The 21830-nt window shown below is 42.6% G+C and overlaps 4 protein-coding genes and 3 non-coding genes across 8 annotated transcripts in view; 2 read left to right on the top strand and 5 right to left on the bottom strand.

Annotated features, from left to right (window-relative positions):
* Window positions 1–194: 194 nt before the first annotated feature.
* wdr12 (WD repeat domain 12) lies at window positions 195–4095 on the bottom strand. The gene is made up of 13 exons (XM_035149989.2): window positions 3878–4095; window positions 3525–3619; window positions 3259–3353; window positions 3052–3158; window positions 2807–2922; window positions 2564–2718; window positions 2428–2473; window positions 2256–2341; window positions 2025–2165; window positions 1816–1921; window positions 1554–1686; window positions 1145–1217; window positions 195–1053 (listed from the first exon to the last, which is right to left on the bottom strand). The coding sequence occupies exons 1-13, from the start codon at window positions 3916–3918 to the stop codon at window positions 976–978; spliced, it is 1272 nt and encodes a 423-aa protein (XP_035005880.1). The 5' UTR covers window positions 3919–4095; the 3' UTR covers window positions 195–975.
* Window positions 4096–4881: 786 nt separating this feature from the next.
* nop58 (NOP58 ribonucleoprotein homolog (yeast)) lies at window positions 4882–9336 on the bottom strand. 2 transcript variants are annotated; one of them, XM_035149973.2, is made up of 15 exons: window positions 9170–9336; window positions 8609–8685; window positions 8445–8497; window positions 8199–8323; window positions 7979–8115; window positions 7731–7795; window positions 7459–7593; window positions 7091–7236; window positions 6735–6861; window positions 6381–6544; window positions 6161–6295; window positions 5901–5962; window positions 5659–5810; window positions 5455–5570; window positions 4882–5351 (listed from the first exon to the last, which is right to left on the bottom strand). In XM_035149973.2, exons 1-15 carry the CDS (start codon window positions 9212–9214, stop codon window positions 5292–5294), a joined length of 1599 nt encoding a protein of 532 aa, XP_035005864.1. In that variant the 5' UTR covers window positions 9215–9336; the 3' UTR covers window positions 4882–5291. The 2 variants fall into 2 exon arrangements, with proteins under 2 accessions (XP_035005864.1, XP_035005863.1); XM_035149972.2 differs by having other exon boundaries at window positions 5455–5573.
* Window positions 6618–6701, bottom strand: LOC118103700. The gene has a single exon (XR_004694918.1). It is a non-coding gene; the product is annotated as a small nucleolar RNA SNORD11B (small nucleolar RNA).
* On the bottom strand, window positions 6970–7051 carry LOC118103699. Its single transcript, XR_004694917.1, has one exon. It is a non-coding gene; the product is annotated as a small nucleolar RNA SNORD11B (small nucleolar RNA).
* A 462-nt stretch (window positions 9337–9798) lies between the features above and the next one.
* Window positions 9799–13714, top strand: nufip1 (nuclear FMR1 interacting protein 1). Its single transcript, XM_035149959.2, has 10 exons — window positions 9799–10233; window positions 10565–10650; window positions 10746–10850; window positions 11027–11089; window positions 11173–11249; window positions 11342–11434; window positions 11554–11753; window positions 12098–12238; window positions 12561–12832; window positions 12960–13714. The coding sequence occupies exons 1-10, from the start codon at window positions 10029–10031 to the stop codon at window positions 13428–13430; spliced, it is 1713 nt and encodes a 570-aa protein (XP_035005850.2). The 5' UTR covers window positions 9799–10028; the 3' UTR covers window positions 13431–13714.
* A 1527-nt stretch (window positions 13715–15241) lies between these two features.
* LOC118103669 (cilia and flagella-associated protein 47) overlaps window positions 15242–21830 on the top strand; it is a 37571-nt gene continuing 30982 nt past the window's right edge. Inside the window, 20 exon segments of the mRNA XM_035150829.2 lie at window positions 15242–15385; window positions 15553–15710; window positions 15843–15958; window positions 16069–16207; window positions 16383–16467; window positions 16593–16733; window positions 17115–17284; window positions 17485–17588; window positions 17779–18008; window positions 18098–18290; window positions 18518–18737; window positions 18983–19120; window positions 19234–19441; window positions 19555–19651; window positions 19883–20099; window positions 20204–20448; window positions 20711–20841; window positions 21062–21184; window positions 21289–21420; window positions 21633–21710. Coding sequence (XP_035006720.2) covers window positions 15242–15385; window positions 15553–15710; window positions 15843–15958; window positions 16069–16207; window positions 16383–16467; window positions 16593–16733; window positions 17115–17284; window positions 17485–17588; window positions 17779–18008; window positions 18098–18290; window positions 18518–18737; window positions 18983–19120; window positions 19234–19441; window positions 19555–19651; window positions 19883–20099; window positions 20204–20448; window positions 20711–20841; window positions 21062–21184; window positions 21289–21420; window positions 21633–21710 — 3069 coding nt within the window.
* trnad-guc lies at window positions 17352–17423 on the bottom strand. The gene has a single exon. It is a non-coding gene; the product is annotated as a tRNA-Asp (tRNA).

A 21830-nucleotide genomic window follows, 5' to 3' on the forward strand; every position in this document is an offset into this window, starting at 1 on the left:
ATGAACAAATTGAAACTACCTCCAACTTTTATGTGAAGTTAACTTCAGTCAGATCTGCAAACTGCATGAAATCTGCTTGTGAGATGTGGACGTGCAGTAAAACCTGTTGCTCTTTGCTCTTAATTAAATTCATACAAACTCATTTCATAATGGGATCCAGCTCTAATGTCATTAAACAATATAGGATAATGAAATAAGTGTTATATTCTGTGTTTATTCATTATAAAATACATATAGTCACTCATTACATTACTCGCTAATTCAGTTTTTTTTAAAAATGGTCATTAAGTGTTGGCTTAAAATGATTCTAACTTGAGGAAAAACAAAAGATTACACTCACTGGGCACTTTATTAAGAAAACCTTACTGATAATGAAAAGTCCCTTCGCTTCCACAACAGCCTCATGATGTTAAAACTTTCCTTTGACACAACTTCATCACATCATTTCTGCAGATTCTTCTGCACCTTCATGCTGAGAAGTTCACTAATTGCTGTTCGTCAAACACTTTGCATGAATCATGCTGGATATCAGGAGATCAGCACTTTATGAAATTCTCTAAATGAGCCTGTGTGGAACCAGCAGTCTTGCCAAGTTTTGCTCCTTTGTCCAATCTGTTTAATGTGAACATTAGCTGAAGCTCCTCATGTGTATCTACTGGATTTTAAGCATTGCACTACTGCCACATGCCAATGATAATCGCATGAATGAGTAGATGTACAGAAATATAATGAAATGCAACGATGAGTCCAGGTGACAACATTTTAGGAGAATACATAAATTTATAGTTTTCTTGAGTTACAGGGAAACAAAGAAGCCCCACAATGAAATATGTGTAAAAACTGAATGGGGTAAAAACAACCAGGACAGTGAAGAACAAAGTTTGTACAATTCAAAGTTCTGCCACGCTGATTGTGAATGTGTGCATGTCTGTCCATTCTGTACATCTGTGGTGATGGAGTCTCTGCAGTCCTCGTCTACGCCCCCGCGTCTGTCTGACAGGCTGCGTATTTGTAGGTGTACAACTTGTTATCTGCTCCTCCACTCAACATCAGCTAAAAGACAGAAAAGAGAAAACATCGGTTTCATGTGTGAAGTTCAAGCGAGGCATCAGAATCTTTGAAGAGAACTACTGGTGTGTCTTACCCCGCTTTCTGTCCAGTCCACACAGAACACTTTGTCCTCATGGGCTGCCAGATCGTACAGAGGCGCCTTACAGCTGGAAGACAACACGGCAACAATGGGGTGTTAAATGTATTCACTGGATTCCTCTGACCAAGAAGATTATTGCAGAAGAGAGCCAAATTTTATTCTGACAAAGACAGGAAGCTTGTTCTAGACACTGGCAGACAGCTCTTTATGTGCAGAGTGAACAGGATGTCCTGCTCGACATAAGCAACCTTTCATTCAGTAACAGTGCTGATAATAAGTCAAGCTTATGCTCTCATTGAAAATGGTCTTGATGTAGCAGAAGTACAAAAGAGGGGAACATGTTTCCAACTTCTGATTAAAACAAGTTCAACAAAGGCTCCAGTGAATTATTCGCTGCACAAACCTTCTGGTGTCCCACAGTTTGACGAGGTTGTCCAGGGAGCCAGAGACCAGCTGGTGCTCATGTGTAGGCGCCCACTTCACGGCGGTGACCCAGCCAGTATGGGAGGTGAGCGACATCAGCACCAGCGATCCGTCTGGACAAGAGAGGAGACATTTATAGCAAAGCTGCTGAAACATGTTTTTTTATTTATAGATTTTTACGACATGCAGAGAAAATTATCTTTGACATTAAAATATCTGTAGGGTTGTGAGCACAGTGGTACCTTTGGTGCGGGGGTCCCACAATCGGATGTGTCTGTCAGCGCTCCCCGAGGCCAGTCGTCGGCACAGGGGGGAGTAGGAGATGCAGTTAAACACTTTACTGCCCGTCTGTGGAAAGGACAAAAATGTCAGTTTATCAAACGTAACGTAAGAGAGCCTGGCGTCATTTCTGCCTTCGCATTGTCATCGTGTGTTTCTCAGTTGGTCTCACCAATGTTGTCTTTAGTCCTCCAGTCTCGATATCCCACACACGGATGGTGTGATCCCAGGATGCACTGCAAACTTCCTCACTGTCGCACCAGAGGACGGAGGACACTGCCTCATTGTGGCCAGACAGCGTCATCAGGGGAGTCTGTGTCAGTGTGACAACATAAAAACCTCAAACTCTGACATCCCTTCACATGTAGCATCAGACATATTCAGTTTATCGTTCTGCCCTCACCCTGGTCAGGCCGAGCTGTTGAGTCTTCTGCTTCTTCCTCGGTCTGTCAGCAGGTTCTTCAACCTCGTCTGCCTCATCTGTGGGCACTGACAGCAGAAGAAAAAGTGGTCACTTGACATTTGCTTCTTGCTCAGTGATGCTCAAGACTCCTTCGATCACTCTTGGTACCTACCTGCTGACCAAATCTTCAGCATTTTGTCCCAGGAGCCACTGCAGAACTGAAAGGAAGCAGCACAGACATTAGATACATGAATTATTGCCTGATTTTGACTTGTATCATTTTTCTTTCCTGTTCTTTCCAGCTTTACCTTTGAGGCAGTCGGGTCTGTGGCGACAGTGTCAACGCTCGCTGTGTGTCCCCGACAGCAGTGTCTGGCTTTCACCTTGTTCTTCTCCGAGTTCCACTCCCACATCAGGATGGTTTGGTCCATAGAGGCCGTCAGAAGCAGAGAGGTCAAGCCATCTGCCAAGAGAACACCCACAGAGAACCTTTAAGAAAAACTTATGACACATCACAGCAGAGTGAAGGTCTATACTTTTGTCCCGCTCACCTCTTTTAACCCAGGTTACATCTTTCACTACATCTGTGTGTCCTGCCAGTGTCGTCATCGCTTTGCCTTCCAGAGACCAGATCCTGGCTGTCTTGTCGTATGACCCTGTTAGAATCCTGCATAAACACAAGTGGCCACAGCAAAGATAATGGGACTTCTGCATTTCAAATTCACAATCAAACATTTCCAACACATACAGTAAACTACACTTTGTGCTGCTTTGACAGTGATGCCTCTCATCTCACCATTCAGCATCTGCATGGAGGGAGCTAATCCAGTCGTCGTGCATTATACACTCCTCAGGTTCTGGGGCTGTGATCCGCTCCACATACTCGATCTCCACCACTTCTTCCTGAAACATAGACACACAATAATCATCATGCTGCTGATTTGTACATTTGTGTTCAAACACAGCACATCTGCTCGTGTTGGGGCACTGAGGCTGGTCCTACCGTTGATATGCCTTCTGTGTCCATGTGAAAGGACAGCGACGACCGCAGGAACTGACTCCTGACCAGGAAGTCGAAGTCCACTTTGTTGTGGGAGGCTGTGGAAATACAAACACATTTATATTCAACATATTACTCCCTCATAGGATAAGAGGCATAGATACAGGTTGGATGAAAAAGGATGATCATATAGTGAGTGGAAGTCATGATTGTTTAATAAAATAATTCAGCTTTTGGAGGCTGTGCTGCAGAATAAAGTCTGTTTTTACCATCTTTAGCCAACAGCAGCTGGTTGATAACGTTGCTGAGGTCTCCCACTTCAGAGGCAGCAGGGATGGAGAAGGGAACATCATCTACAGCAAATCTACACACACACACACACATACAAGAGACCAGAGGTTGTGTCAATCAAATACACTCCTAACATTTGCATTTAGTGGAATCATTTGTCAATTAGCACAGGAAGCTATGCTAGGGTTGCATAATTTAGCTCAGTGAATAAACTGAGCTAAAAACATTAGCGTGTGACTGCATGTGGACAGTGGTCAGAAGCTACGTTACAGCTAGTTAGCCAGCATGCTAACACCCTCCAGTTATTCGGCTTAAGGGACTCGGAGCTCACCTCTGGTCCTTTGTGAAGAACCTCGCCTGTAACTGCGACATGTTTCTGCCTCGTGTGTTTCTCTGATAAACCAGTGACTCGTGTGTTTCTCAGTCTGATTCTGCTCCTTGGACACACTCCTTCCTGTCGAGCAGCTCAGCCATGTGCTACTGAGCCAGGCGCCGCAGCAGAGCACAGATACAGTGCACCGACCGGATCGGCGCTCCTCCAGTGATGTCTGCCGATCACAACTTCACATTTTAAAGAAGCAAAACTGAATTTATTGGTATTTTATTAAGTTTTAAACTAACAAGGGGTTTTCTTAAGTGTTTGGTGCAAACATGTGATGTAGAAAAATGGGCTGAAAGTGCTGTAGTACGAGGAGATGGATACAGGGAATGTTCTTAATTAATGTATCTTGCATTTAAATTGTATTTACAAGAAAAATGTATGAATTTTCTTTATTTTCACCAAGACAATTTGTATCTATGTCCCATAGATTGATAGATATGCTTAATTTTAGCAGCCCACGTTCATATTTAAGATTAAAACCTATTCAGTGTATTGTATTTATTAATTCTTATTCATTAAGGGATAACAGAATTGTTTTGGTAACTTAGGAAACTGTCTCTCCAATTCATAACTGACTTCATTAGCTGCCAATTAAAATTAGACTAAATCTTAAGATTCCTTCAATAAAATCAAACCACCTCAAATATCAGGTTTGGTAACTTAATGGTGACCAGGAATTTGACATCAGGGCCCCAGGGCTCTGGAATTCCTTGGCTGAGATGAGACTTGCAGTCACTTAATGTATTGTTCAATCATTGCGAAAGTGGCCTTTTAGTGGCTGATTAAGTGATTTTAATGGATGTTGTATTGAATACTTTTTCTCATTTTTATTCCCATGAATTTAGATAACAGCCATAGAAAGTTATTAGAGGAAACTACACGTTGACAAATTATGAAATTTCACTTGAGATCTAATTATAAACGACAACATTGTATTCAATCAAACCACAAAATTAGAGCAAAGTGTTTTATTTCCCCAGGGCAGATGTCCACAGTCTTAGACAATAAAAACATTTGTCACCAGAAAACTGAGTAATGTCGTCAGCATGTTGCTTTGCACCGAATTGGAAAAATCATGTCTGATACAGATGTGTTCACAAATGAAAACAGACATAAAACAGAACAAACTTATTCATCATCTTAAAAAAAAAAAATAGATTTACATTTTTCTCACTTTATGACTGGACACTGGGATTTACTCCACGTTTCACTCAGTTATAAAAAGTTGACCCAATTATCTTATATAGTCTTTCTGATGTTAAGAAACAAAATCGATTCAAAATGATATAAATGAATTACACAACTAAAATGGCATAAAAACTAACAGAATATATATACACAGACATGGACTTAATTGTTGTTTTCAGTCATCGTCTTCCTCCTCAGCCTTCTTTTTCTTCTTCTTTTTCTTCTTTTCTGTCGACTGGAAAGAGAGAAAAGATGGATGGGTTAAAAAAATATACTGAATAAAAACAGTTGAAAACTTCTATATCTTTAAGGAACCATCTTTAAAAACATTATTTCACCTCTGGTATTGCTACCTCCTCCTCTGGTTCCTCTACGGCCGTTTCTGCTTTCTTGTCCTTCTTTTTCTTCTTTTTCTTGGGAGTCTCCTCCGCTGCTGCCGACGTTTCTGCTTCTTCTTCTAAAAATTCAAAACACCTTTTAGAATCGTGGCCCAGTGCTGATATTGAGACAGAGGATTAGCTTCACTCTTATTATTAACCCACCTTCTGCTACTGGCTCCTTTTTGGCCTTTTTGGATTTGGCCGCAGGCGTTTTAGGCTCTTCAGCCTCCTCCTCCTCTACCTCCTCAAACTTCCTCTTCTTTGAGGTGGAGGGAATAGTAGAATCGCCAGATGGATCATAAATTCTTACTTCACTGTGGAGAGAATAATATGTGTATTAAGCAATTTCACATGTGGAAATACAGGATTTAACCTAAGAAGAAGAGCCCTTTGTGACTATTTACCTCTTGTGCTGGTATTTGTCGGCCTGTGCCATCGCTTTGCCCGTTCCGCTGATTCTTCGGATCTGAAAAGAAATTGTGGAGGAGACAAGATCAGACGAGGCGCAGAGAACCATCAACATCAAGAGGTGGACTAAAACACTAGTTTGTCTTTAAATCAGATCCAACGACAGATACAACTCAATGTTGGTCTTGTCCTTTTAAGTGAAAGTAAGAATGTGACATATGGTCCTAAATGGTAAATATATTTTTGTTATACTTACTCCCTTATCCTCCAGCTGCCGCAGTCTGGCCTCCAGCTTGGCACGGTTCTCTATTCCCATTTCTGCGTTCGTGTCCTCTCCCAGGGCATCATAACGAATAGCCAGTGATGCTTTAGCCGCCAGCATTCTGGAGATCTGGTCAGAAAACAAGAGTTTATTTCCTCACCATCAAACAGGAGTCACAAGCCGTTTAGTCTCTGTAACTTTTTCTTTAACTCACCTTGCCCTTGTTCTTGGCAGTGGTCTGGCCCACTAGAGAGGCATGGTAAATGAGACCGTACTTGGGTGTGTCTTTGCGGGTCTTCAGGGCTCTAAACAGAGCCTTCTCTGCTCCGAGGATCTGCACCGTGGAGGCCGGATGCTTTGCCAAATTCAGGAGGGAACCTTGGTAACAAAGCAACAAGACAGACGTGTAAAACTGATGTTCTCACTAGTACCTGCACACAGATCCTTCTAAGGCAAGCTCAGATGAGGTAGTGACTTAAAAGCATCAGTTGTTTTCAGGAAAGTTGACTTTATGTCATCATCATCACTGCTTGCTTGCTTCTCATGCAGGCGTTTCTCAATCACTTACCAGCATGTGAGATGAGACGGGCACCAACCAGCTCACCCACCATTACAGTCAAGTTGGGGGCGATCGCCGTCATTCGGTTCTTGAGGTAGTCGTACAGCTGAGTGCGATAATCTGAAATGTCTATCACCTGAGGGGAGACAAATTAGGAAAGATCCATATTACAACTGCCAGCAGATAAACAATCAGATCAGTGGTACAGGCCTATCCAGTAGTGAAGAGTGGGAGCTGTGGCATGTGACTGTTCAGATGAGGTAGTGACTGAAAACCCACATGATTGTTTCAGGACAAGACGGATGTCGTCATCATCACAACAGTCGCTTGAGCTTAACACGTAATGATAGAAAACGGACACACACCTGATCACAAAGGTGCCTAATGTTGCCGATGTCTTGTTCTGACACTTCTGTTCCCATGGAGATCTCAGCAGCCAGTTTCACCTCGGCCTCGATTTCCTCAGGGAGAAGGTCTGACAGGTCAGAACCGGCCACGTTGGTACGATCACCTGCAGACACACCAAAACATTTTAATTGCTTATCAATAATATTGGCAATTTTAAGTTTGCGCATTAAACTGCTCTGGAAAACCAAATTTACACATATACAGTTTGGTCAAGTCAAATGGGTTGCATGCCTCACAAAGTTATGGAAGTTTGAAACTATATCAACTTAGAACCACCTTGAATAGCAACGATATGTCATGTTAGTAATAGTAAAGTTAATTTTACCAATTTTGCGGACAGCTTTGCAGTAAACCAAGTTGTCTGTGATGACCTTTCCCAGCTCGGGGAAGTGCCAGCCGTACCACTCTCTACAACGCATGATGTAGTTGTTGAGCTCTTTATCCAGGTCATCCAGAAGAGCTGAAGACACATAAAAAAATATTCTTAGACATCATTGCAGGTGAAACTAAGACCAAACAGTTACATAACTGTAAAAATCAATGTGAAAACCATCATTAGTAGCAGACGATCAAATCTTTACTGAAAATACAACTTACAAATGGCCTGAACAATCATAGTATCCACTTTGTCCGGACTGAACTTCAGCTTGTAGCGTGATAAACTAGAAACACACAAAAAAAATATTAGTTCACATATTGACAATTTACAGTTCTAAATTACGGGGGAAGCCAGTTGCCTCAGCGGTAGTGACGAATGCTGACAAGAATCTACATGGTTTTTTCAGACAGCAAGGGTAATCACAGGCAGCAGTTGAGTTCACATAACATTGTATCGAGTTACCAACCTGTGAGCCAACCCCAGAGACATGGCACTGATCTCCCTGGGAGGAAGTCCAGTGACGAGAGCCTCGATCTGGCTCCTGATGCATCTCATCAGCTCGGCCACAGCAGGGTTGTGGACACAGCTCAGGTCCATCTTGTCCTGTAAACCAGAGCCTGTTAGAGACTCAACTCCTGCAAGTAATGCTTCATTTCTGAATGAAATGCAAACGTCAGGTCACTTACTTTTATAACTCCACCAAGTTTTGCATCGCTGATCGCCAGCTGCTCGTGCGCGTCCTTGGCCACGACCTTCTTCAGCACTTTCTTCAAACTCTTGCCCATTTTTCCCTCAACAAGGGCAGTGACAGCTGAGAGGGGGAGGTTAAAAACACTGCATCACATACACTGACAACTCCATAAACCAGTTCAAAACACCACATCACTCATGTGAAGATTTGAGTACTGTACAAAGACATCACGTGACATTACCTGCCAAGGCCTCGGTTGTGTCCTGAAACTTCTCAAAGTGCTTCAGCTTCACACTGGCAGGGGCAAAAACAATAAAAGAGATAAGTCATACTTCGATTTGCACACATGGCCTATCAATGACAACTAGATGGTTGCATTGTGAATAAACCAATGCTACTACTCACATTTTATTCGCCTTTTCAGGAGTATCAAACTCCTTGTGCAGGTTGTCGATCTCCTGCAGTTTGGATTCATCGAGGACCTGGAAAATAACACTTTAAATTAGCTGTCATGGTTTTATAAGTCTGATCTGGGCACAAATCAACATTACTAAGTGCAAATCTTCAAACTTAGGGCTAATGTCAATCTCACTGTTATTCTGTATTCTTTAATCAGCTACTTTATCAACAACAAGTACACTTTGTGTGAGAATATTGTTCTGGGAGCAGTAGAGTTACTGAAGTTACCCTCAGTGTGCACACGTGGTGGCAAGGCCCACGTGAAAGCTAGCTTAATGCTAACCAGTGCGTTAGCAAAAACGAGAAATCAAGCAAAATAACGTATATCAGCACATCCACACACTACAACACACTTTACAAGACTATTTTATCCAGTTTGCTCACTAGCAACAATGCTACGAACACGTGAGTGTGCATGAGGTTGCTAGCGGCGAGGCTAAGTCGAGCTAGCTCAAGCAGCTACTGTGTGAAAAAAACGTTTTAACTGTGAGGAAATAAAACACAAACCTTGAAGATCGCGTAGCCAGCGGCTGTTTCGAATAACACGAGCATCTTGGCAGCGGCTCGGTTATCTTTTCGCGAACTTTTAACTTGGTCTCTCTGCGCAGGACGCGTCCACGTTCCCCGCTCTCCACGCTCCCTCTCCGTCTGAAGCACACGCGGCGAGACAGGGCAGCAGGAAGCTGCTGGGTTGCCAGGTCTCTTCAACCCGCATCCCCCGGAAGCAGACGTAGTCGTGTGATAATTGATATATGTGCTTAATAAAGACGCTCAACACACTTTGATTTAGTTTCAGCAATAGACAATATTTTGTTAGTGCTGTTTCTCTTTTTAAAATAATTGTAATTATCAAATGTATGTTTAATTTCTTTAAAAAAAGCACACACATGTTTTAAAGCAATGCAGGGTCGGTTTGTGAGATTTGAAAAAGCTGCCACTTGGTTTGTGACACTTTATGCTTTCATAAATATTTAAGTAGTTTGAATTTAACCTTTTAAAAAAGCCATTAGGCGACCAATTGCAGATTCAACACGGGGTTTTCTCTTAATCTGGCAACCTAGATATAAAATCTCGCGAGAAGTTGCAGGAAACACACCGGCTTTTAAAAGTAACGCATTAATGATAAATACAGTCAACACAAAGTTGTAGTTGAGAATTTGATGTGCAATTTACACAAAGATATCACGATAGCCGTCATTAATATTTATTTATTTTGGGTTTGGTTCCGTCTTCTATCTTCTTCCTGTTCTCGCGGAAGTGACGTATGCAGAAGAGCAAAACAAGCACATGTGGGACATGCGTGGTGAGAAACTGAGAAACCCACAGAAACTTCACCGACACACCGGGAAGGAAAAAGCTTCGAGGGATGAACGAAAACGGACATTATCCTCCCCCGGACTTCGGCATTCCCCAGCCGAACTCCTTCCAGCAGCTGCCCCGCTCCAGCAGCTTCCAAGCCGGCATGTGGAGCTGGAGCGAGACGCCCACTGAGAGCTCCTCCTGGGGCGAGCAGGCGGGCTGGCATCCCGGGGCGTCGGGCCATGCACACGGTCGACCTCCCCGTCCATACGGTGCGTTTCACATACAGGACACTACATGCTGATGTTGTTGGAAAAGGACTAGTTCTGCAATCCAGCTGAAAACATCCAGGAAGTGTCTCTGTCAGGATGTTTTTGATGTGTGATCACTGTTTTCATTCAGTTTATCTGTTCACCAAAACCACAGCCAGTCGTAGTGTCTGTAATATAAGGCTGTAGTTTTAATGTGACAGCTGTTTAACTTTAAGATAAGATGAGGATAAGATAATTCTCCATTAGTCCCACTATGAGGAAATGTACCATGTTACAGGAGCAAAAGGGACAGTACAAATATCAATTTAATTTGATTTATCTTTATCTCCAGGTCAAAATGTTGGCCGTGAATGGCATCAAGGTGGACATCACGGTGGGAGACAGAATCAAGGACCTGCCAACAGTCAGGGGCAAAAGGTCAGATCATGTAATTCTGGCCATGTCTTTGGTAGGATGTAGGTAGGTACAGCTGCAGTGAACTCTGGTGTTGAACTGTTGTCTTTAACCCACAGCAGAGAAATAAGAAAGAACCAGAGTTTTCCCATTTCTGTGACACCTGTGAACGAGGCTTCAAAAACCAGGACAAGTATGATGAACACATGTCGCAACATGTCAAGGTACTGTGACAACTTAAACTGTGTTTCTGCTTAATTCATTTTGCTTACACTAATGAATATACACATTTTCAAATATATATATATACAATACCGGAGTGTTACAGTTTCAGGACCTGAAAATCCAGCCTGAGGTATTGCAGGAATCCCCTACTCATATTTTCTTATGATCCATGTAGTGTTCTGTGCCCGACTGCAGCTTTACAGCTCACGAGAAAATTGTCAGCATCCACTGGAGAAATGTAAGTGAAACAACATTGTGTTGATGCTGCATCTCAATCTAAAACTCTGTTGCTAATATCCATGTTTCATATTGTGACTACAGAACCATGCACCAGGAACAAAAAGAATCAAACTGGACACAGCAGAGGAGATTGCTAAATGGAAAGAGGAGAGGCGCAAGTCAGTATTATTGACTTTGATGACATCATATGAGTATCCAGGATAAATGTGATATAAATACATTTGAACATCATCTAAATTAATATTTCCAGAAACTATCCAACACTCCAGAATATTGAAAAGAAGAAAAAGGTGATGGTGGCACGGGAGGAGACAGGAGGCGTTCTAGAGACGGCTCAGTTTGGGTAAGTGCCCAAATTTGAAATGTAAATGTATGACATCTTCCTTAGAAGAATTAATTTGAGTTTGTTTACCTGGGCCCAACTCATATTATTTAATCAAGACATTAATATTTGATCCACAGACGAATGAGAGGCAGAGGACGAGGAAGGGGTCGGGGTCAGGGTCGGGGTCGTGGTCGTGGCTGGGGTAACAGAGGGTTCCAGGAGCAACAACCACAAGGCCCACCCCCACCAAACAGCAGAGCTACAGAGAGACCTCCACCAATCTCACAGCCTGGCAGGGACGGGGATCCTCTGGGGGCACTGGCCAGCAGTGACCATGGTGAGAAACTCGTGTGGTGGAGACATGCAAGACGATATTCTGTCGGAAAGGCTGGCTTTTAATTAGTCAGCTTACCTATATTGTCAAACCCACCATTTTATTTTGGGTACAGTCTTCATCGTGAGTTTAATTGAAGCTGCTGTTGGTTTGATATTGAAAAGGAGAATTGAGTCCCGGCAGTATTTAGACAGTTACACTTTAAATTTTTCTGACTCAGACTGAGCTTCAACGTGTTTAACTTGAAATAAAATCTAAATTTAAGACTTTCAAAACGGTCTCAAAATAAAGAAAAGAACAGGCCTTAAAACTGTCTGATAGATTTTTTTTTTTCATTGTTCCTCCAGATTCTGACAGAGAGGATCCAGCAGCTGAATCCAGGACTGGCAGCCTGGTTGTGGCCCCTAAACGGATGAGCTCAGCTCTGGGCTCCTTGGTGGCAAACTACGGCTCCTCGAGTGACAGTGAAAGTGATGAAGAACCAGAGTGTGAGTGTTCATCTTGTCCACAGCAGTGACGTGTGACAGTGACAATCATTGCATGTCAGTGTGTGGTGGTATGTGACAGTGGAACACCAGTGGCAAACCCTGTCTGTGTGTTGTAGGCCAGTAGAACAGCTGCAACATATGACTGAAGTATTAAAAATGAAATTCAAGTCATAAAAGTTTAGAAATAGTGACACAAAATATACCAAGGACACAAATTTGACCGCTTAGGTGTATAATACACAGTGAGAAATATCACGTTACAATAAAAAACACTTCAAGTCTCCATCACTTACTTCTAATGTTCCTTTCTCTTGTGTTTCAGCTGCCCCTATTCAGAAAGCTAAAGACCTTCTGCAAGAAAACCAGCTTCTTCTAAACACATTAACACCAGGACACCAGTCCCAGGACAGAGGGCCCCATACAAGCATGGAGGTTACGTCACAAACCAACTCTGCCTTCCTGCCAGACTCTGCTCTGTACACACCTAACGGCCACAGAGGAAGGGGAGGAAGAGGGGGCAGAGGAGGAAGAAGGGGAAGGGGCGGTAGACACCATGATGCGCTGCAGAAGCGTCGTTCTACTCTACTTGAGATGGTAAGGATACAATCTGAGATTATACAAGCATATTTCCCCCAATTTCACATTAAGAAATACACTTTATACTGGAATATGCCTCATCTGAGCCTCCATAAGCTTCTCTGTTTTCTTACACTCTCTTTAGTTACTCGCTCCAGATATCCGCCATGAGAGAAACGTCCTCCTGCAGTGCGTGCGCTACGTTGTTCGCAACCACTTCTTCGGCCTGGAGAGCACAGCAGCTGGAGAGCGTCAGATCACAAAGGCATCAGATGAAGTCCGGGCCGTGTCCCAGTCTGCCTCTCTGAGGGGTGGGGAGAGAATCCCTGACGTTGGCAATCAGGAGGGTTTAGAAACAAGTAAATGTGTTGTAGTCGACCCGTATTTGCCGCAGAACGGTCCGGACCAGGATTTACTCACCGACCGGGTTCTCTCAGAACAATCGGATGATCCTCGTTTGGACTCGGCAGCAACTAGTGAGCAGACTGGAGGAAGTCTCATCCAAAATAATGTCAGCAACGGCCACAGCCTCAGTTTGAAAATCATAGATAAAATCACATCTGCTGCCAATATGTATGATGATGAAATATGGGAGAGCCCTGGTGCTGTTTTGTGAAATACTTTCAAATTACTGTAGAACATAAAAAACATAAATAATTTGTGTCATTTAAAGTTTATGTTCATATGCTTCTGTCCACAGAAATTATTTTGTATTATTTCATGTGACATGATGTTGGTATGACTTATATTTTTCAACATACTGTGTACTTAACAAAGACTCCTTTCTTTATAAATAATTCACTTGTCAAATTTGTCCTGATTATGTTTTTGAACTTAAATCTTTATATACTGTTATTTTCATCATTTTGTGCAATTAATAAATCCTTATTATTCTATTTACATTTATTTGCTATATTATAAGAAAATGTATTATTGCCATGTATTATTGATTATCCATGTAGGGTATGATGGTTTTCAACAGCTGAGTCCCTGACGAATAAGCGGGGATAAGCATAAAAACGGCTTGTTTTCAGACTACATACTTGTATTATTATTAATAATGATTAATAGTGATACACAGTGTTGTAATCAATGCCAGCAACAACATAAATCCCTCTTTAATAAAGTGGAAACCATGATTTAGTGTGCAGCGGCGGCAGATGCTCCGTCCACCTGGACTGCGCAGGGTTGTAAAACGAGCGTAGCAGCCGTTGCTTGGCAACCACGTGCGCTGCCATCGACTTCAACATATGAGGAGCAACAGGAAAGTTGAGCATCGGTATGTCGACGAAAACAAGTTCATATTCACTTCAGTGGCAGGACATATTACTTTACTGACATGTTACGTGTCCAAGTGAATCGTAGATGTTAAATTGTACAATGTCCGGAGGCAGTGTTCGAGTTGAGCCGCCGTTTGTTGACTTCAGCGATGTTTACGTCGCGTAGGTTTACAAGACAACGCTCACGGCCACAAACATCGGGAAAAGTTCCTCATTGAGAAGCCTGTCATGAAGGTAAGTGTCTGCATCTCATGGGTTTTTAACAAATTTACTTAGTTTACGATCAAAAAAACAAAAAAAACGACCCAGACTTAGCTAAATTAGAAATTTGCTTAATTGCTAGTTAGCCAAAAGTTGCAAAGTGAGTCACGGTAAGCTAGCAACATTTGTCTTTGTTGTTAAGTATCTATCTATCTATCTATCTGTCTATCTATCTATGTATCTATCTATCTATCTATCTATCTATTTATCTATTTATCTATCTATCCATTTATCTATCTATCTATCTGTCTATTTATCTATCTATCGTATGCATTATGCATTATGCATTAAGCATTAAAGTGATAATCCTGAGTAACAGTTGTGCCCTCTCTGTGTCCCAGGATAAAACCTGATACCTCAAAATACCTTTCTGCCCTCCCCCCTTCAAGTAGAGTTTATGAACAAGTTCTCTAAAGTATGATGCTTTGCTGTCTTACAGGGGGATTCACTCTCCTGTCTGTGGCTTGGGCCTCTATATTATGGGACGTCCTGTGTGAATCAATCAATCATCAATCAATTTGTGCTGCCACAAATCTGCACAACTTTTGTGGGGCACAAAGTCAGCTGCCGCTAAACATCTGTAACACCAAAGGCAGCTGCCTCCAAACTGTGTGGCATCAAAGCCAACTACCGTTACATGTCAGTGTCACTTTCTGTTGACACCAGAAGTACGAGCTACCGCTGCCACGATTTGAGTTTGCCCTTACTAGTAAAACGAACGTAGCAGCCTGAGCTGCCATTGACTTCAACGTTTGAGAAGCAACAGGAAAGTTGAGCATACTGATGTTTGTCAACGAAAACGAGTTAATATTCACTTCACTGGCAGGAAATATTATTATACTGACATTTTACGTGTCCAAGTGAATCGTAGATGTTAAATTGTACAATGTCTGGAGGCAGTGTTCGAGTTGAGCCGCCGTTTGTTGACTTCAGCGATGTTTGCGTCGGGGGGGTTTACAAGACAACGCTCACGGCCACAAACATCGGGAAAGGTCGGAAAAAGATCATCATTGAGAAGCCCGCCATGAAGGTAAGTGTCTGCATCTGATGTTTCAAACTAGTGTCTTTTATTATCCTGTAAAGTTTTCCCTTTAATTCACTCACTGTTCATCGACTTTGCTAACATTTGGCCTGTGTGTGTTCATCTTATCATGTCTCCCCCTCCGCTCCTTTTTGAAATCCTTCTTTTTCCTGAAGTTGTTCAAGTTCACAGCAGCGGGTACAGCCGTGACTGTGGCTCCTGGTCAGTCTGTCAGTGGCCTGCTGCAGTTCACTCCAGAGAAAGAGGAGGTGGTCAGAGACTGCCTTCTGATCCATATAGATGATGTGGAGACCATTGAAGTCCCATTGCTTGGGTAAGCTGTCTAGACATACTGTGTATCACATATGTTTGTATCTAGGACCAAACATGCAGTCCACGAGATAGTGAATCATATTTTGTTGTCTATTTTCACGTCACCTCAGTTCCACTGTATCCACACCTCTAGGTTTCCCAGGACTTGCTCCCTCCTGACGGACTCGGTATTAGACTTTGGTTGTGTTGCTGCCAGCAGTCAGATAATCAGCAAACACCATCCTATAACCAATCAAGGATCACAACCAGGTAAAAAGTCATCGTAACTTTTGCCATGAATTGGAACTTAAATGTCCAAAAATGCCAGAATGAAGATTAGTTTTACACTGTGTGTGTTTGTGTGTGTGTGTGTATCGTAGGTGTGTTCCAAGTGCAGTACAGTGCAGACCCTTCAATCAAACTGTCACCCCTCAGTGGAGTCATTGCAGCGGGCGCCACCCAGTGGTTAAAAGTTGAACTACGCACAGACAGACCCGTGCAAATTGATGAGAAGGCTCTGTAAGACACTAAGATCTGTGAACTGTAAAGTACATAAACAGAAAGGACACAAAAATACCACTATTGTACATTTTTTGAAGATTAGTTCATAATATTTGCTGTATATATGTATATGTTTGTACTAATTGGAGTATTAACCATCCTGAGTAACAGTTGTTTACTCTCTGTGTCCCAGGATAAAACTCCAGAGTTTCTCTGCTGTAACTCTTACTATCAGGGCTGAAGTGGTGGATCAGCGGCTTGAGGTCTGTGACCTGAAGGTAATCCAGTGGAAATATGAGATACTCCATTGATCTTTAATATTAATGATTACCTTATGCCCTCCCCCCTTCAAGTAGAGTTTATGAACAAGTTCTCTAAAGTATGATGCTTTGCTGTCTTACAGGGGGATTCACTCTCCTGTCTGTGGTTTGGGCCTCTATATTATGGGACATCCTGTGTGAAGAATGTGTTTCTGAGAAACAATGGCCCCCAGGCCTGTGACTGGATCTGCCTGCTTCAGGATACTGCTGCTGGGACTGAAGTGGTGAGTGTTAGAGTCAATGCTGCCACAAATCTGCACATCTTTTACAGGTTGAAATCAAGTAAAAAAGTCAGTTTTTAGTCATTCACAACAGGAAAACTATCTATATTAATATTTTGATGTAAAGATGATCCTTTATTAGTCCCCCAATGGGGTAAACATGCAATATAAAGAAAAGGTAATATAATATAATATAAAATATAAATAATACATGTAAATAGATTACATACGGTGTAAAAGGATTGCACATTACATATTGAATTGCACAGACAGAACTGTTTATTGCACAGCTGTTAAGGTCGTGTAAAAAGCAAAGCATTTGATTTGCAATAGTTTGCAGACATCCTGGAATAAAACAAGTCATTGACAGTGAAGTCTTTGTAGGGAACCGACCTCCGAAAGAGCACAGACACCTCCCTGTGTGAGAGAGAGGAGCAGTGCTACCCAGCGGCGCAGGATTTCTCTCAAGTCTTGGTGTGTGCACCTCAGCAGGGTCGACTGGGACCTTATGACACAACCACTGTGGCCGTGAGCTTCAGTCCGTTTCGTATCAGGTAAATGGAATTAATTATCTAATCATTTACTATCTTATGTGGCATTACGAAAAAAAAAAAAAGTTTTCTCCCCGTCGGGGAATTGAACCCCGGTCTCCCGCGTGACAGGCGGGGATACTGACCACTATACTAACGAGGAGGTGGTGAAATGTAGCATGGAGCTTTGCGTATATAAAGTAATCACACGCTGTTTCTTTCAGGCCGACAAGAGTGGAGCACAATCGCTCAGACAGACGACAGGACTATTGTCTTTTCCTGTTATTTGACTCAGTGGGGAGGAGACATGGCTTCACTCACCACAGTGGTACACACACACACACACACACACACACACTCATTCATACAGCACAGTCCAGCTCACGACTGCTTTTGTACGTTTCAGTTAACATCACCAATATTTTTAATTAGCTATTTAAGTTGTCACACTGATATCTTGATCTGTCTTTATTTGATCTTTTTCCCTTTTTTGTAACCTTTTCTTTGTTTCTCTCTAGGTAACAATAGTGTGGAAATGGCAGTGACAGGCTCTGGGCTGCCTGTCTCTCTGGTACCCAGTCCTTCTCAAAGGATTGATTTCCCACCCTGTATGATGGGCCAAAATATGGATCTGCTGTGTGTGCTGCAGAACCTCTGCCCTGAACTTCCCGTCCACTTCCACTTCCGCAAGTTACCACATTTCATCACTGAACCTTTCAGGGGCACCATAGGCCCTGGGCAGAGTCAGGTAGGAGAGTGATTCATTGGATTATGTATTTCTAAATGCAAGCAGAGCAATGAATGTGGAAACTTGTTTCTCTCCGTTGATTTCCCCAGGATGTAGTTTTGTCTTTCACTGCGCGGCAGCAGGGGAGCTTCCAGCTGTGCCAGATGCTGGATGTCTTAGGTCATGTTCACCAGAGCAGTGACAACACGGCTGTTACTGAACTTAAGCTTCGTAGCTTCCACACAGTGGCTCTACAGCTGTCTGCTATCTGCTGCAGTGAGACTCTGCCAAAACCTAATCCTGGTGAATACTTTAAGTTTAGTCTTAAATTAATTCAATTGTGTTTTGTGGGACTCTGTCACGAAATACATTTAAAAAGTTACGCTAAAAAAGAGCAGATATAATATATACTGAAACGATGTTTGTTTCTCTGATCAGTAAGTGGGTGTAGTTATTTAGCTGGCTAACATCCTGTTTAATTTGTTTATCTTGCCACATTCACCTTGATGTTCTGACTGGCCGCTTTGCAGACATCATTCCAGCAGTGACTAAAACAACTCGGTCACCACCTCGCGCTCAGCCTAGTGATCTGGCTTTCTGTCATGTGAGGGCACACGCTGATGTCCTCAGCACCAACAAAACACGAGATTCCAGGGAGACGAGTCAAAACGCAGAGGAGGAGGAGTCCCCGGCCTTTCCAAGCCGCAGGGCATCTGACATGAGGCCGGCCTCTTCAAACAGACAGTACAGGTAGAGATGAAAGACACACACACTTTCTGATGCCAACCTGGTTCATCATCTGGAGGCTGTCTCTGCATGAACAACCTTTGGAGCTGATGTGTACAGCTCATGAGTGGACCTGAGAGCAATTCTTGCATTGTGTTACTTGTTGAAAACACTTAAGACTACCTTTTCATTGCTTTTATTTTGTTAGTATGGGGTTAAAAACATTTGTAAGTTTCTTTTTTCTTCATTTTTGTGTCTTTGCACTTCAGGGCTGATGAATCCTTTCATCGTTATGCGGACACCAAGTATGTTCTCACTGAGATGGAGCAGAGACAGCAAAATCAACAGATTTACACAGACCTCATCAAACAGCTCATGCAAACACGGCGGGCGAGAATAAAGAAGAGGTAGGTGTTGTTGCAGTTTTTATTTCCTGTATCTACTTTTCAACACTTAATGGCATCTAACTTGAATATGTGGTTAGATGGACCATTGAAATTGGATATTCGTCTTTTTTTAGCGATGCTAGACAGCAGGAAAAAATGTTACAGGAGGTGGACATCGGGATTATACCTGCTCAAGGACTTGTTCCCCCAAAACTTCGTATCTGGGACATTGAGAGCAGTGACATCTCAAAAACCAAGCTTAAGAATGCTTGTGCTTTCCCACAAACCAAATGCAGCTGCCCAGGAAAAAAGACATCCATCCCCCTGCAGTTCAAAAGTCAGGTGAGGTCAAAGGAAGCAAACTCATTTTAGTTAACAGACAAGTCCACCTTTCCACAAGGTAAGATTTCTTTGCAAAAGCCAAACCTTTCTTTTTTCGTTTGCATTCACTCTAGGCCTCAGAAGTAATGAGTGCAGTTCCCTCTAACAGCCAGGAGGTGGCAGACTGCAGCAGGACTCTGACAGCTCAGGAATTCTACCAAGTTGTCATAGGTTGGAGATTCAATTTGGTCTCTAAGAAAAACTTGAGAACAAATGATGTGTATCAGTGTATTTTTGTGTCTTGTTCTTTATCTTTACTCTGTCTCTGTAAGGAATGTTCTCTGCGAATATGAAAACATCAACACTTAGTCGTCATGGTGATTTATTTTACAAAAAGATAAGTGTAGAAGAATTATTTTCAGGTCAAAACCACAGGTTAAAATCTCTCTTTTTTCTCATTAGGTCCATCGTTTCTGGACTTTGGCGAAGTGTGTGTGCAGTCGATGTGTGTTCAGAAGCTGGAGCTGACCAATCATCTATCAGTGTACGCCTGGGTGCAGCTGGAGATGGACTGTCCGGAGCTGCAGGGCTCCTCACCCCTCTCCCACGTCCTGCCCCCCTGCTCACACAACACCTTACCGCTGACATTTCAGAGCAACAAGCTGGGACACTTTTACAGGTTGGAGGAGGAAGCAGCTCAATATACTCTCATTTCATCAAAATCATCGATTTCTGCTCCAATGCATTATAGGTAGATTATAGATGTATATTTCTTTATTCCAGACCTGTGTCCTACACTGTAAACCAGCAGCACCCCGGTCAGATACTAGTCCAGGCTCAGGTCGTCCCCTTGGCTCTGGAACTGTCCACCAACCTGCTAGTGCTCCATTCCGCCCCCACCTTACTTGCCCAGTCAGGATATAGAAGTTCAGTTACACTTCGAAACCATGGAAACCATGCCGCAGAATTCACATGGAGACCAATAGTCAGAGAGAATGGCGTCCTGTTCTCTATTCGACCAGCTACAGGTACGACAAGTTCCACTCTGTGTTACTGTATATTCTTTTCTAAATTAAATACAGTTTTCAGCAACAGAGAATATTGGAATGAAGAAAATTCAAAATAAAAAAAATTGTGTGTAACTACCTAGCATTTTTCAAGGGAGGTTTTTTATCATCCTTTTATTCCTCTCCTTTTCATTTGTTTATACCTAAGGAGCTATATTGTGAACAAGCATTTGCCCGTATGTTTTAGAACTGATATGACAATTATATATTTCATCCTCTTTAGGTACAGTGGAGCCATTCAGGGAATTGGACTGTGACGTGGTGTGGCATCCCTCCTTCGCTTCCCCTGCAGAAGGAGACTTTGACCTGTGTGTCCACGAGGGCAACACACAACGCCTGTACTGTGTTGCCAAGGTCTGTCCTTAGAACTGGAAAGATAACGTTGTATAAGTTACTCCTATTTACTATTGTAGGTTTTGAATAACACTATAACGGAGGTATGCACACTCCAAGCTCTCTTTTAAGTATTCACTTTCCGGGCTGTTCCAAAATTGCTTTGTGTGCTGTCACATGTTTTGTAAAATGACAGAACAATAACATATGGCAGTAATATAAATGTATGCCATTCTCTCAGGTTGGATCCACTAGTGTCCAACTGGCAGAAACACAGGTGATGTTTGGATCAGTGCCTCTCAACATGCCTTCTATCAGAACTGCCATCTTACACAACACTGGACAGAGCCATGCCTACTATCAGGTGCACACACACACACACCAACACACACACACACCAACACACAAAGGTACTTGTTTATGACAGTTGTGAAATAACAAGTATCTCCCTCTGTCTGTATGAGGCAGGTGCTAGATGTGTGCCCTCTGCCAGGCCTGGTTGTGAGTCCATATGAGGGCGTGGTGCCAAGCCGGGGGCAAGCCGTGCTCAAGATCCACTTCAGCCCTGATTCTGTCTTCAGGTTCGACACCAGAGTGGAGGTGAGAGAGAGATGCAAAGATGTGAAGACTCTTTATCATGCCTCCACACCCCCAACGGGTTGTCCCTCCGTCTCATTCTTGTGAACACAATATCTCAAGAATCCCACCAGGGAATTTCTCGTTTTTTTATATTACGACGGTGTTTATTTGTGTGTGTGTGTGTGTGTGTAACAAAGAGAGCACCTGACATTAGGCATGTTTATGTATTACAGATTGAACTGAGGGGCATGAAGTCCATTGAGTTGAGGGTGGGCGGATCAGTGGAGCCTCCAAATCTTGACATTAGTGTGGTGAGTGTCTGTGTGTTGATATATTATTTATACTTTGTCTGTATCAGCAGATGATATACTCAGGCAATTTTTCAAAACTACACAAATTAATTTAAAATTAAAAAGAAAATGATGTGCCTG

The sequence above is a fragment of the Hippoglossus stenolepis genome, chromosome 24 (genome assembly GCF_022539355.2).
Source record: "Hippoglossus stenolepis isolate QCI-W04-F060 chromosome 24, HSTE1.2, whole genome shotgun sequence".
NCBI classification, from domain to species: domain Eukaryota; kingdom Metazoa; phylum Chordata; class Actinopteri; order Pleuronectiformes; family Pleuronectidae; genus Hippoglossus; species Hippoglossus stenolepis.

Excerpts from the sequence above, each read along its gene's own strand:
- nufip1 (XM_035149959.2), top strand. The coding sequence starts at position 10,029 with ATGAACGAAAACGGACATTATCCTCCCCCGGACTTCGGCATTCCCCAG. Across the intron at positions 10,651-10,745 it reads CCAACAGTCAGGGGCAAAAG|CAGAGAAATAAGAAAGAACC; the intron begins GTCAGATCATGT and ends TTTAACCCACAG. Across the intron at positions 12,833-12,959 it reads GTTCTACTCTACTTGAGATG|TTACTCGCTCCAGATATCCG; the intron begins GTAAGGATACAA and ends CACTCTCTTTAG.
- wdr12 (XM_035149989.2), bottom strand. The coding sequence starts at position 3,918 with ATGTCGCAGTTACAGGCGAGGTTCTTCACAAAGGACCAGAG. Across the intron at positions 3,620-3,877 it reads TTCTTCACAAAGGACCAGAG|ATTTGCTGTAGATGATGTTC; the intron begins GTGAGCTCCGAG and ends GTGTGTGTGTAG. Across the intron at positions 2,342-2,427 it reads GCTGAAGATTTGGTCAGCAG|TGCCCACAGATGAGGCAGAC; the intron begins GTAGGTACCAAG and ends TTCTGCTGTCAG.
- nop58 (XM_035149972.2), bottom strand. The coding sequence starts at position 9,214 with ATGCTCGTGTTATTCGAAACAGCCGCTGGCTACGCGATCTTCAAG. Across the intron at positions 7,594-7,730 it reads TATGATTGTTCAGGCCATTT|CTCTTCTGGATGACCTGGAT; the intron begins GTAAGTTGTATT and ends ATGTGTCTTCAG. Across the intron at positions 6,545-6,734 it reads CCGTCTCATCTCACATGCTG|GTTCCCTCCTGAATTTGGCA; the intron begins GTAAGTGATTGA and ends TTTGTTACCAAG.